The sequence below is a fragment of the Zeus faber genome (assembly GCF_960531495.2).
Source record: "Zeus faber genome assembly, chromosome: 19".
NCBI classification, from domain to species: Eukaryota; Metazoa; Chordata; class Actinopteri; order Zeiformes; family Zeidae; genus Zeus; species Zeus faber.
Window position 1 is genome coordinate 13670566 of NC_137206.1, and position 12500 is coordinate 13683065.

At 45.8% G+C, this 12500-nt stretch overlaps 1 protein-coding gene across 1 annotated transcript in view; it reads left to right on the plus strand.

Moving 5' to 3' along the window:
* The window catches only part of ctnnd2a (catenin (cadherin-associated protein), delta 2a), a gene marked incomplete at both ends in the record, with an annotated part of 290413 nt that overhangs the window by 225985 nt on the left and 51928 nt on the right, over positions 1–12500 (plus strand). Inside the window, 2 exons of the mRNA XM_080020137.1 lie at positions 7784–7901; positions 12008–12190. Of these exons, the coding sequence (XP_079876263.1) occupies positions 7784–7901; positions 12008–12190 (301 nt within the window). The remainder of the gene's footprint in view (positions 1–7783; positions 7902–12007; positions 12191–12500) is intronic.

Consider the following 12500-nt stretch of genomic DNA (forward strand, 5'->3'; position numbering starts at 1 on the left):
GTTTCACACTGTGGTCATCTGTTCTTCGAGCAGCGTTGGAGTAACACCTGTCCTAGGTTGACCCTGAAAATGCTTCATGGCTTTATACCAGTGCGGCTCAAATGGGGCTGTCAAGAAAATTACTTAAAATGATTTAATCATACAGCCTTTTTTGATCCACTAGAATTGTGCAAGCAGAAGTAATAATTGTACAAATCCAGGACTCTTATATTAAATCCATAGAAACGTGCCAATCCAGAATTCCGTCTTTCCTCTCAGTCAAATGAATTTCTCCAACCTTTGCCTTCTTCTGATCGATTGATTTGGGTTTTGTTTTCATCGTCCCTTGAAGTAGTGGGGATATCATTTCATCTGAGGATGTCGTTCTTTTTGTGTATGTTTGTTGGTATCGGCAGTTTACTGACCTCAACTAGTTGCTCTGGTTGATCAAATTCACCGCAGCTGTCTTTCACTTCTTGCTCATGTCTGACCTTTGGATTCGGTTATGTATCGTATGTGCTTCTCTATTTGCCATATGGAAATGGCAAGTAGAGGAGCACATAGGTCATGCAAATACAGACATTGAATGGCTTTTTGTTATAATCCTCACCCGGCTGAAACAGGTATCAAATAAAGGATTTTTGAACAAAAGTTTGTTACGGATCACGTAGCAAGACATTAAGAATCACACTGTGTGCCGGTGGCCCTCGAGTGGTCGAGCAGGTTGCACACCAATTAGTTTAAGTGTCCTGGACAACGACACCTAACCCAAAACTGATCCAGATTAGCTGGGTGTTGCCTTGTGTGACTGGCTTTGCTGTTAGTCCGTGGATGTGTGGAGTGGGTGAATTAGACCCATTAATTATAAATCGCTTTGAGCCTCCGAAGTGTCTCAAAAAGCACTATATAAATGCAGTCCATTACCGTTGAACAATTATCTCCATCCCTGACCCCTCAGCCAATATTTTGGTGGTGGGAGGGACCCAGCAAGTTGAGCCGGTCTGAAACCACTCAATCTGCGTTGACACGGGTCATTTGCTCAGGACCAATAGTCAATATGTGTTGTTAGCTAGTGTTGACCTTTGAGGTGTGAATATAAGGTACAGGGAAACGGGTCCTGGGATTTGAAGATGGGGCCTTCAGGGTGGCTTTCATATAGAATCAAATAATTCCTCAGCCACACTGTCCCTGGCGGTTGCCGAGCATTTGTATCGGATTGTTTCAAGCTCATACAAAGTCACCGTAGTTTTATCTCGTGGACAGAGTAAAGCATTTGCGCAACGCTGCTTTTGTTATGATTGACCCCCGACATACTGCTTATGGGATGTTTGTTTAATTTATTTTTTTTAAAGACTTTTTTTCTTCTGTTGTAAGAATCCACACCGTGTTTGTGTGAAGACGTTTGCCAGGAGCTATGAGCCATGCCCTCATATAAGCTGCATTCACTCAAATTTATCAGCAAAGTTGTGTAGTAGCTTTGTCTTGTGCACGGCCATCTGCAGCTTGGCCAATCCATAGCCACTGTTGAAATAACAACGCTCCTGAATGGGATTCTTGATTGAGTTCTGTGCCCAAGGTGATCAATGGAGTAATTATTTAACGAAGTGGCCTAATGAATTAGACCGAATTACCGTTGAGTGCCAACCAGTAGGAAGAGGCATTAGTGTGTAATGTTCTCGTTAGCCAGCAGAGATTACCTGTTAGATTTAAGCATGCATCTGCACAGGCGCCATCACATGAATACAGAATACCCCCACCCTCACATACGCTTTTGCTATTTCTCTCTTGGTCTTCATCCCGGAAGGTAAGCATTACATTTTAATTAATTACTTGACAAAGAAGCTGTTTCGCTAAATGTACAAGTTGGCATTAGGTCGTCCACTCCTGTTCTTCGTACCTTTGAAGGATCCCAACTGTTCCCGTCAGTCTATGTGGACAATTAGTATTCTTGGTCATTCGGCAAACTCTTTTGGCCAAATCACCTCAGACTAAATACACTAAATATGTTTGTCGGTTGTACTCAAACCAACTGATCATTATATTCTTCGTCAGAAGATTCAATAGGGATGAAGAAAGTGTAAAACTACACCAGTAGAGTCACTAATGGATAAAAAGCTTGATTTTTATATTTCAGAGAGTAGGTGGTGGTTAGCTTAGAGGAGATCCATCAGGATTTGGAGATCCATGAGGTGGAGCGATCAGCACAAGAAAAGTCCAGTTGGGTAATGAGTCCTTGGTGCCCTCTGGTTTTCGTTTGACTACAGTGTCTGTTAGATCCTCTTTTAGGTGATAAGGTTCAAAAGTTGAAAGTACCTCAGGCCTAAAGGGCACTTCACATGGGACGCGCTGCACTCTAAACTCCATTGGTGTGTATTCGTTGCTCAGCGCAGGATCTGTGCTGCACGGCAGACAGACTAACACGCCATGACGTAATCCCCGTTGGGCCAATAGGAACAAGATGTGACGCAAACAGGAAGTATCCGTGCATTATGGAGGAGAAACTGATTTTAGCGGTGTCCGAATTCCCCGAGCTCGACAACCCATCCTCAGGGGTTTATCGAGACCTTGGAAGGAAATCCCCGTCATGGAAAGAGGTTTCCTACCAAGCGGAAATACCAGGTGTGTTTTTAAATGCAGTGGAGATCAGCGATATATGACCAATGGTCAGTAAATATTACCTACAAGATATGATCGTGACCATTCCCTGATTGTCTGAAGACATATATAATATATAATAAATGTAATGTTTCATACAGGCCAACAGAACTTAAAATCGAATTTCAGCAGTCGAATTTCATTCCAATCATTTCCAGTCAATCATTTATTTTCACCTAGCAACCAACAGTGTGCATGCGTATGCTGTATTGAGCGTAGCGCCCACCATGTCCTATGTGAAAGGCCCTTTAAACCTTCTGACCCTTTAGACATTAGCCATTTTAGAGAATGACCAAATTAAATGTGATACTAAATATTAGAGGCTTGTTTTCAACAAAACAGCGATACAGACCTAATTGTAAAAACAAGCCTGGGGCAGTTTCGCCTACCGCACACCATCCAAGTGGCATTTTCAGGGCCCTCTGGCACAGAGACGCAGACGACAGGGGGGGTTGTAAATGCCAGTTTGTTGTCGAGAGTGGACCAGTTGGAATTAGCCCAGGAGCAGATGGACATTTGTCATGACACGCGCTCCTATCCTGAGTGTGTGGGGACGGAGGTTCTACCTGCTGCTCGTTAGACCAACCAACAGGCAACAGGTATGCAGCCACTCTGATCCCAATCACCTAGAACCAGGTCAGGTGTGGCTGCTCAAACCACACCATCCCCACACCACTAAGGCTTTCAGTATTCCAAATCAATATCACCCCCGCTGACAGCCCCCCGCAGTGCTTTCTTGGGGCCCCCACTTTGAAAGCCACTGAGTTATAGCGCATCGGAATTAAAAAATAATGCAATGCAGCATAATGTACCGGGATGTTTGGGGGCTCCTACTTTGCTATTCTGGATGAGCACCCGTCGTTTCCCCTCCGCTAGTTAGCCGCCAAGCCCAGAAGGCGAGGCGCGGTGCTGAGCAGCTTCACGCTTCATTACTGTACCATTAGGGGCAGACTCGCAGGCAAGCACACAAACAAACATGCATGCATACACAAACAAATAGACAAACAAATACGCACGGGCAAAACCACAGAAGTGCGAACTTGCACACGCACTCTAACATATGCATTGATACAAACACACACACACACACAAAGCGTACTGACACAAGGACAAACAAAATAAGTCATACCAGAGCCGCTTCTACAGTTTGACACTAAGTGGCGCACGGAATCTATGACCTCAACAAGGCGGCAATCTGTCACGGTCGCAACATTGTTTTACCTTCATCTACGTCACGTCTCAGACTTCCCCTGAAAACCCCGTCGTTTCTGTTCTTGATTAAGTCCAGCACCGCACATTCTCATTCCATCAATATTGTGAGATAAGTGCCATTTCCCAGCACTCCATCAGGCTCGAGAGCGTACCCCCAGTCAAGCTGCTTTCTTTAATAAAGTTGGTGTTTTTGCTCCGATTCTGTCGAGCGTAGTCACAGCCGAGCACCTTCCCTTCCTCCCACATTCAAGGCATCAGATAAAAGGCTCGACGGGAATTTCAGTAGGAGTCATCAAATTCAAGGCTAAGCTTAAAAGCAATAAAGAATGCCTTCCACACTTTGCTCTCTTTTCTCACTCTCTCCCATCCGCCCACTCCCAGTCTTGGTGTTTAAAACATTAGTCAAGGTGAAGTGTTGTTTTGTTGAGCCTGACGGGGAGCGCTGTCTCCGCAAAGTGTGTTTGCCTGCGGTCTACTTGAATGGCCATTAGCATTCAAAGCGGGTGAAAATGACTTGACCCTCTCTCGTGAGCGTCGAGCCGCCAGCGTGAGGTTTTAATTGAGTTGCTGCGTTTTTTTCCTCCCTCTTGGTCCCCCGCCCCATCCCCCCCCCCCCTCCCTAAACACCGCCCGTCTTACTCCCTCCCGTTCTCCTCCGCTCCCTCCCTCTCATCAGCGATTGACCTCAACTTATGGACTGGCGAAGCGGCCGTGATCTCTTCATTACGCCGGTGTGATGGATGGACTTGGTCCTCGCGCCGTCTCCTCTTCCGTGCCTCTCATTATCTTATTTCCCTGTTTAACCTCTCGCTGGTGGTGTTGACGCTCTCTAAGTTTCCCCGGCTCTGCAGTTGCACTGTGAAGGCTTTTTCTCCTCACTTCCGGCTCCTTCTCTCGCTTCGTAGCCACGCCTGCCTGCTTCTCAATGCTATGCCCCTGTCTTAACCAGAATTCCATCCCTATAACCAGTGGACCCAATTCTCAACCAGAAAGCCTGCCACCTAACTAGTGTATCCACTTCTCTTAACCAGTATTCCCCCCAACGAAGTAGGCTACCCTCTTCTCTTAACCAGTACTCAATCCAATTAATCAGTAGACCCACGCTCTTAGCCAGTATGCCCTCCAACTAACCAGTGTATCCACCTCTCCCAACCACTATGATTTCCAACTAACTAGTACACCTACTTCTTTTAACCAGTATGACCTCCACCTAACCAGTGTATCCACCTCTCTTAACTAGTAATCCCTCCAATAATCAGTAGACACAATTCTTAACCAGTATGCCCTCCACCTAACCAGTGTATCCACCTCTCTTAACTAGTAATCCCTCCAATAATCAGTAGACACAATTAACCAGTATGCCCTCCACCTAACCAGTGTATCCACCTCTCTTAACTAGTAATCCCTCCAATAATCAGTAGACACAATTCTTAACCAGTATGCCCTCCACCTAACCAGTGTATCCACCTCTCTTAACTAGTAATCCCTCCAATAATCAGTAGACACAATTCTTAACCAGTATGCCCTCCACCTAACCAGTGTATCCACCTCTCTTAACTAGTATTCCCTCCAATAATCAGTCGACACAATCCTTAACCAGTGTGCCCTCCACCTAACCAGTCTATCCACCTCTCTTAACTAGTATTCCCTCCAATAATCAGTCGACACAATTCTTAACCAGTATGCCCTCCACCTAACCAGTGTTAGGTGGAGGGATACCTCTTCTCTTAACCAGTATTCCATCCAATTAACCAGTTGACCCAATTCTCTTAAAGTTTCAATCCATAAAATCCTCTAATGTTGGCTGGATTGCACTACAAGTCCCCACTTCTTGCGTGTGCCCAATCTTTGCGCTCTTGCCGGGGAAGGCGGACCCCGCCACCAACAATAGCAGCGGCGTTCTGTATCGAGGACCACATGCATAACACACATACACTGAATGGCTGATTCTTATCAAGTGCCAGCTCAATATTGGATTGTTTTCACCAAAAAACAAAAAACTGACGGATTACCACTTTAACCACTACGCCCTCCAGGTGACCAGTTCAACCACTCCTCTCGCAGTGTTCTCTTTCGCTCTACCACAGTACACCACCCTTCTGACTTGGCACATTTTTTCATTAACATTTTGAAACCAATACACAATAAAACCCAATATTACATATTGAGTTCAAGATCAGTCCCCTTTACTGCACTTTGGCCAGTTTTCTCTAGCATTTTAAAGTACACTCATTTATCTATTATCTACTATCATTTCACTCTCTTTCACACCACCACCACCCCCACAGCCTTGACTACACCCACTCTGCAGCTACTTCTACCCCACCCACTGTGAGGATGTATTGTAATGGGACAATATTTGTGTTATCACACTCCACGATCACCCGGAGACATTTGATTTGATTTTGCAGGCTTGTGAATATGCTGCAAATTAAAGTTGGCTGGTGATACGGAGCCGTCACCTCGGGGAGGGATTCACAGAGTTTAGACAAACCAAATCGACAGATTTTGTTTGTTTCCTGGAGGTTACTGTCGATTTCTGGGGTTCCATGAGTTCAGCGTTCATCCTTGGTTGGTGTGTAATTTTTCGTTTTTTCTTTGCCAGAAAAGGGTAAGTGTGAGTTCAACTCTGGGCTGGGTTCTTCTTATTGTGACTCCCCGGGGAGTTTATTTCCATTTCCAGATGGTTAACACGAGCACACACACACACACACACACACACACACACACGCACACACACACACGCACACACACACACGCACACACACTCGCACACACACCACCACACACACACGCACACACACCACGCACGCACACACATACACACGCAAGCACACACACACGCACACACACACGCTCACACACACACACACACAAACACACACACACACACATGCACACACACACACACACACACACACACACCACACACACACACAGGCATGGCTTATTGCTATGTAGGAAGTTGGTTTGTAAAGGTGAAGGTTATATGTAGAGGAAGTTAGCTTTGTTATATTTTTGAGTCCTCCACTGAAAGGTAGTATAGATTTATTAAATTATTTTTTATTAAAATGTATTTCTTTTTTATTATACATTTAGTGTTTAAATGTATTTTAGATAATTGTATACAATAGTATTTTATATATTATATATATTATTATTATAAATTGAATATTTCATAAAAAATGTATAACATTTATCTCTTTATACATTTTTTTTAATAATATTTCATTCCTAATAGGGCTATATTATGCATGTTGCTGGTAGTTGCCTTACCCCCGGCCCCCCTCCACCACCATCCACCTCATCCCGCTCCCCTCCCCGTCCCATTCAATTTCAACTCCAATCAAGTAATTTCAGCGCACATTATTGGCAAGTGTGCTAATAATAAAAGGAGCCCTATTGTTTAATTATCAAAGCTGCGTTTGTGCGAGTGGCAGCAGTGAAGTTCAAGCACGAGGCGTCTGACTGAAGAGAGAGCTTTGCTTTTTTCCTTTTTTTTCCCCCTAGTCCTTTTTTTTTTTTTTTTTTTACTCTGGACTCAACTCAAGTGCTTTAAATTGAAGTGGGCCTCCGGGGCGTAGATTGAGATGTTCCCAGAATTTTAATGCTCCCTATTCAGTTGTTAGGTTTTAACGAGAGGTTCCTCTCGCTCTCTCTCTCTCTCTCTCTCTCTCTCTTTTAAGTCATTCTCGCTCGCCCTCGTTCTCTCTCTCTCTCCCCCTCTCTGTCTCTAACACTATTGACTTAATCTCCCTTTATCAACTACTGTATTTCTGCGCTTCTCCTCTCTCATCTATGTACATACTTCCATATTGTTCTCTTTATCACACGCACTCTGTGTGTGTGTGTGTGTGTGTGTGTGTGTGTGTGTGTGTGTGTGTGTGTGTGTGTGCGTGTGTGCGTGTGCGTGTGTGTGTGTGTGTGTGTTTTGCAGGAATGTGAGTTCGGCGGGCGAGGAGGCGAGGCGGAGGATGAGGGAGTGTGACGGCCTGACGGACGCTCTGCTCTACGTCATCCAGACCTCCCTGGGCAGCAACGAGATCGACAGCAAGGTGGACATACCTGTGTGTGTGTGTCTCTGTCTGTCTGTGTGTGTGTGTGTGTGTGTGTGTGTGTGTGTGTGTGTCTGTGTGTGTGCGTGTGCGTGCGCGCGCGTTTGATTTTTTTCCCATGGGTGCCGCATGTGGTAGTTTTTTCGTATCTCTTGTCTTCTCAGGCTGGTGTGTGTGGTCCAATCAATAAAAAAGCCAAAACAGCACCATGGTTGGCTGCTTTTTCAAGGTCTCCCCGTCTCTCTCGGCTTCTCCAAATGGCCGTCCTTAATCACTGTTTAAACGCCCCAGCCCTCCCCCCTCCAACGTCTGCCTGCCACTGCCTTGGGGGAGCCGCTGTCGCCCCGGTAACGAAGATTGATCGGCAGCGCCGGCAGCCAATTGTCATCGTCGCTTTAGCGTCGCGGTCATTCTCTTCTCCTGTCCCTCTGTCACCTTTTCCCGTTTTTGCTCTTTTCGGCTTTAATTATTTTCTTATTTATCTCCCTCTAACTGCGTGACTCTTTTTCGTGATGCTGTTCTGTGTTTAGTTGCGGCATGCAGCCGGGGCCGGCTCTTCCTATCGGCGACATAGACATAGGTGCCTACGCCGCGCCGGCGATAGGGCGCCCGCGCGTCGGGCGGCAACGATGCCAAGCAAGGCGCGATCGGCGCTCCAAAACAATGTGTTTTTAATTTGACGTTGTTTTAATTTACTCTCCTTATGGAACGAAACGAGCACCGTGTGGAATGGGGACACTTTCTCAGTCACCTCCCAGTGGACCGTTTGCCTAGAGCGGCAAAATGGCTGGAGCCAGCTGTCAAAATTATTGTGTAATCGTCTGATCCCAATTATTTGAGCTGACCGCAATCGTTTTGCAAAATCGTTAGATTAAAGCTCACATCATATCGGTCCTAATTGAAGAGGTATTTTAACCCAGTAGTAGAAAGAAATGCCAAATAAAAGGCCAATGCCAAATGCAAACAATATTTGTTGCATTTCGATCAGTATGGTTCGGGGAAATCACCCACATTCTAATCTTCCATTGTTCAATGTCAGTTAATGGCTCTTCTGCTGGATGTGTACATTGACAATTAATTGTTGAAATCGAACTCAAATGTGACAGCACAACTATTTACCTATTGATTAAATGCTGCAAACCTTTGTAGAATGTAAGTAGAATCATCCTGTTTCCAGGCTTATACACGTTCTTACTTTCGCTCCCAGCAGAAGAACTTGAGATTTATTTTTGAAAGCCCACTTTAACGTGGGCCTTGTTACCAAGCCATTTCAACCTGGATGGGAAGTGTCCATCTACCCGCCCGACGCCTCCTCAGCCAGGCTCACACGCTCCCCGTGCCGGAATCGAGGAATGTGAGCGATCGCGGGGTCGATATTTTTTTGTACGGAATCACCGCGACTGAATTACCTCTGGCTGATTCACCCGCTAGAAAGACCCTGAAAGTTTAGATCCAACATTTCGGCTTTCTCATAGAGTGTAAGAATGAATCGTGTTAAAGGAATAACTTTGCTTTTTGTTTTTTGAGGTTTATCCCTCTTTTCTACTCACCCCTCATGTGTGCGGTATGTGGGTGCAGTGGGTCAAGGTTTTTCTCCATGCAGGATACAGGAAGCTCCATCCTCCCATCGCGAGTTCAATGCAAGTAATGGGGGGCAAATCCACAATCTGTCAACAACTCATTCCAAATTGCAGGCAATGCTAATATGATGCCACAGCAGTCTTGCAAATTCAAGTTATTAAAAAATCGATATATATCGCTATATTTATTTATATTTATTGATAATAATAATAAATAAAAAAATCCTATAGTAATTCATATTTATTTATATTATTATTATTATTATTATTATTATTATTATTATTATTATTATTTTCTATATTTATTTATATTGCTATATTTATTTATTTATATTTGGTGCTGATTTGTTGTTGTAACACAGTGTGGCCGGTGTTTCAGCCATATGGGTGACCTGCCGAATTTTGTCACAATGCTAATTTTCCTGTGTTTTTAGGACACGTCTTAAAGGTTTTAGCAAAAAAAAAAGATTTCGCTGTTTACACGGCGATTAGAAGACTGTAGTTGGCCGCGATAAAATTTGCAAGTAACTGATGCACTTTACTGTATTCAAAAAACAGATATTTGTGACTCCCCGGGGAGTTTATTTCCATTTCCAGATGGTTATGTCAACACGATGCCCTCCTACAAATTTGGCGGGGATCTGCGAGGTGTAGGTGGTCTCTGGCAGGAAGCAGCGATCGTCACAAAACTATTGATCTTCAGTGTCACACTACTCGGCAGGTCACCCACTGCGACATAAAAATTGAGTACAATTTTGGACTAGATGCAGACTGTGGATTCGCCCCCCATTTCTTGGGTTGAACTCCCGGGGGACTATGGGACTATGGTGAAAGCCTCCCTCCGCGGCACATGAGGGATGAGCGTAAACGGGGATAAACTCCGATAACTTTCAATTCCTTCAGTACTATCGTTGAGGTCGATACTTACTTTAACCGTTAGGCTTCTTACTCCCCTTACCTACGGGGAGGGGGGGGGGGGGGCGACGGCGGCGCAGGAGGTAGAGCGGGTCGCCGAGAGGGGTTCCCCGGTTCGATCCCCGGCTCCTCCTGCCGAAGCGCGCCGAAGCGTCCTCGAGCAAGACACCGAACCCCTCCTAACTGCCCTCGGCGAGCGGGCGTGCGCCTCGCGCCGTCGCCGTCGCCGCCACCGGTGTATGAATGTGCGTGTGGATGGGTGAACGTGGGGGCGTGCGACGGGAAGCGCTTCGAGAGGTCGTAAGACTGGAAAAGCGTCGCGTAAATGCAGTCCATTTACTCAAACCCGGAAATGAAAAAAAACAGCAAATAATAAATAAAAAGAAAACGCCCCAGCGAATTACAAGTTAAATGCCGGCCTGCCGCCACCCCGGAATGACTCCATTATGAGGCTGGAGGGGGAATTTCAGACATGGCTGGAGCTCGTCGGAGTGAGACGCTGTTTTGTTTGTCGCACTCCCGCGTAACACTGTTCCGTTATTATCCAAACAATTTTCCCGTCTAATCCGGCGGTCAGGCGGGGAGCCCGGTTATTTCCGCTCATTGCGGTTTGACTTCCCCATGACAATCCCTCTCGCAAAGTACACGCTCACGAGCGCACGCACGCACACACACACACACGCACACACACACACACATGCATAGAATATATATTTTTTTACAACCTGAACTGTTGTTAATGTCTCATTCTAACATTCTGTATATGAACAGACATCACACACATAGAATATTTCTCTGGGGGTTCCCGGGGGGGCGGGGGGGGGGGGGGGGGGGGGGGGTTGTACACTGTGTTAAATGGGGTCTTATTGTGTTTGCTGGGCTCCGTCATTTTTCCTCATTTACCAAAGTTTCCTCTAACCTCATTTCAAAGTCACAGCTGACAAAGCACAGGCTCTAACCAAATACAAGACTACATCTTTCTCCCATGCCCTCCCTCTTGTCTTTTCCTATCATTCTCAATTTGGTCTTCCGGTCCATGTGTGTCCTTGTGTTTGTGCGTGTGTGTGTGTGTTATGTGTATCAGTGAGGTGTGTTATAACAGCCACCGAGCAGCTCGCAAATTAAAAATCGCTCAATCTTATATATTGGTGACAATGATTCATTTCTCAAAAAAACATCAAATTGGACAAAGGTAATGCTAAAGGCCTTAATATCCATTTTTTTGGGGGGGAATACACTTTGGGTCTATCTTACCCAGATTTGGACGGGAAGGTCAATACCAATTTCATCCCTATGTGTTCAGTGCAGAGATGGCGACAGGCTACATGCTAACCGTGTTAGCGCAATGCATGGCTACAGGTGGGATCGCCTAGCCTAGCTCCTGTTGAAATGAGGAAGATGGGCTTCCCAGCGTCTCAAAAGCTGAGTTATTTAAGCGATGCGTCTTGCGTCCTTATGACGAGCGAAAACAAAAACACGAAAATGAGTCATCATTGTCTTAAAAGCTACTGCTTTCGGAGCTATTAGACACGAGATGTGCTGGGTAGACAAAAATCATTCGGAGTAGTATCCCTTCAGAATGGACCCTCGTTAACTCTCCTTCTCTCCCAGACCATTGAGAACTGTGTGTGCATCCTGAGGAACCTGTCCTACCGCCTGGCCGCAGAGACGTCCCACGGCCACCAGGGGGGGTCGGAGGAGCTGGACGGCCTGCTGTGTGACGCCAACGGGCGCGACGGCGAGAGCTCCGGCTGCTGGGGCAAGAAGAAGAAGAAAAAGAAGGGCAACGATCAGGTGAGGGGACGGGAAACCGCCGTCAAAACAGCCATGACCGAATATTTATCACAAGGCTCTGTGGAACACATTCTGACTGACGGTGGCAAGTGGTCCATTATTTTTGAATAACGACGCTCACAGCCAAGTGCGTCTCAGTAGAAGCTCTTAAACTTGGGTGCACTTGTTATAAAATCATTTCGAATGCTGCATCATTGCAGCCTCCTGTGTGATAAGTGGCCGTGTAATAAGCGGGATGATGTGCAGCCAGCCAGGTCATTATCGCAAAATAATCCCCCTGCGGAGTGAAACGAGACCCTCCCTCCGAGCG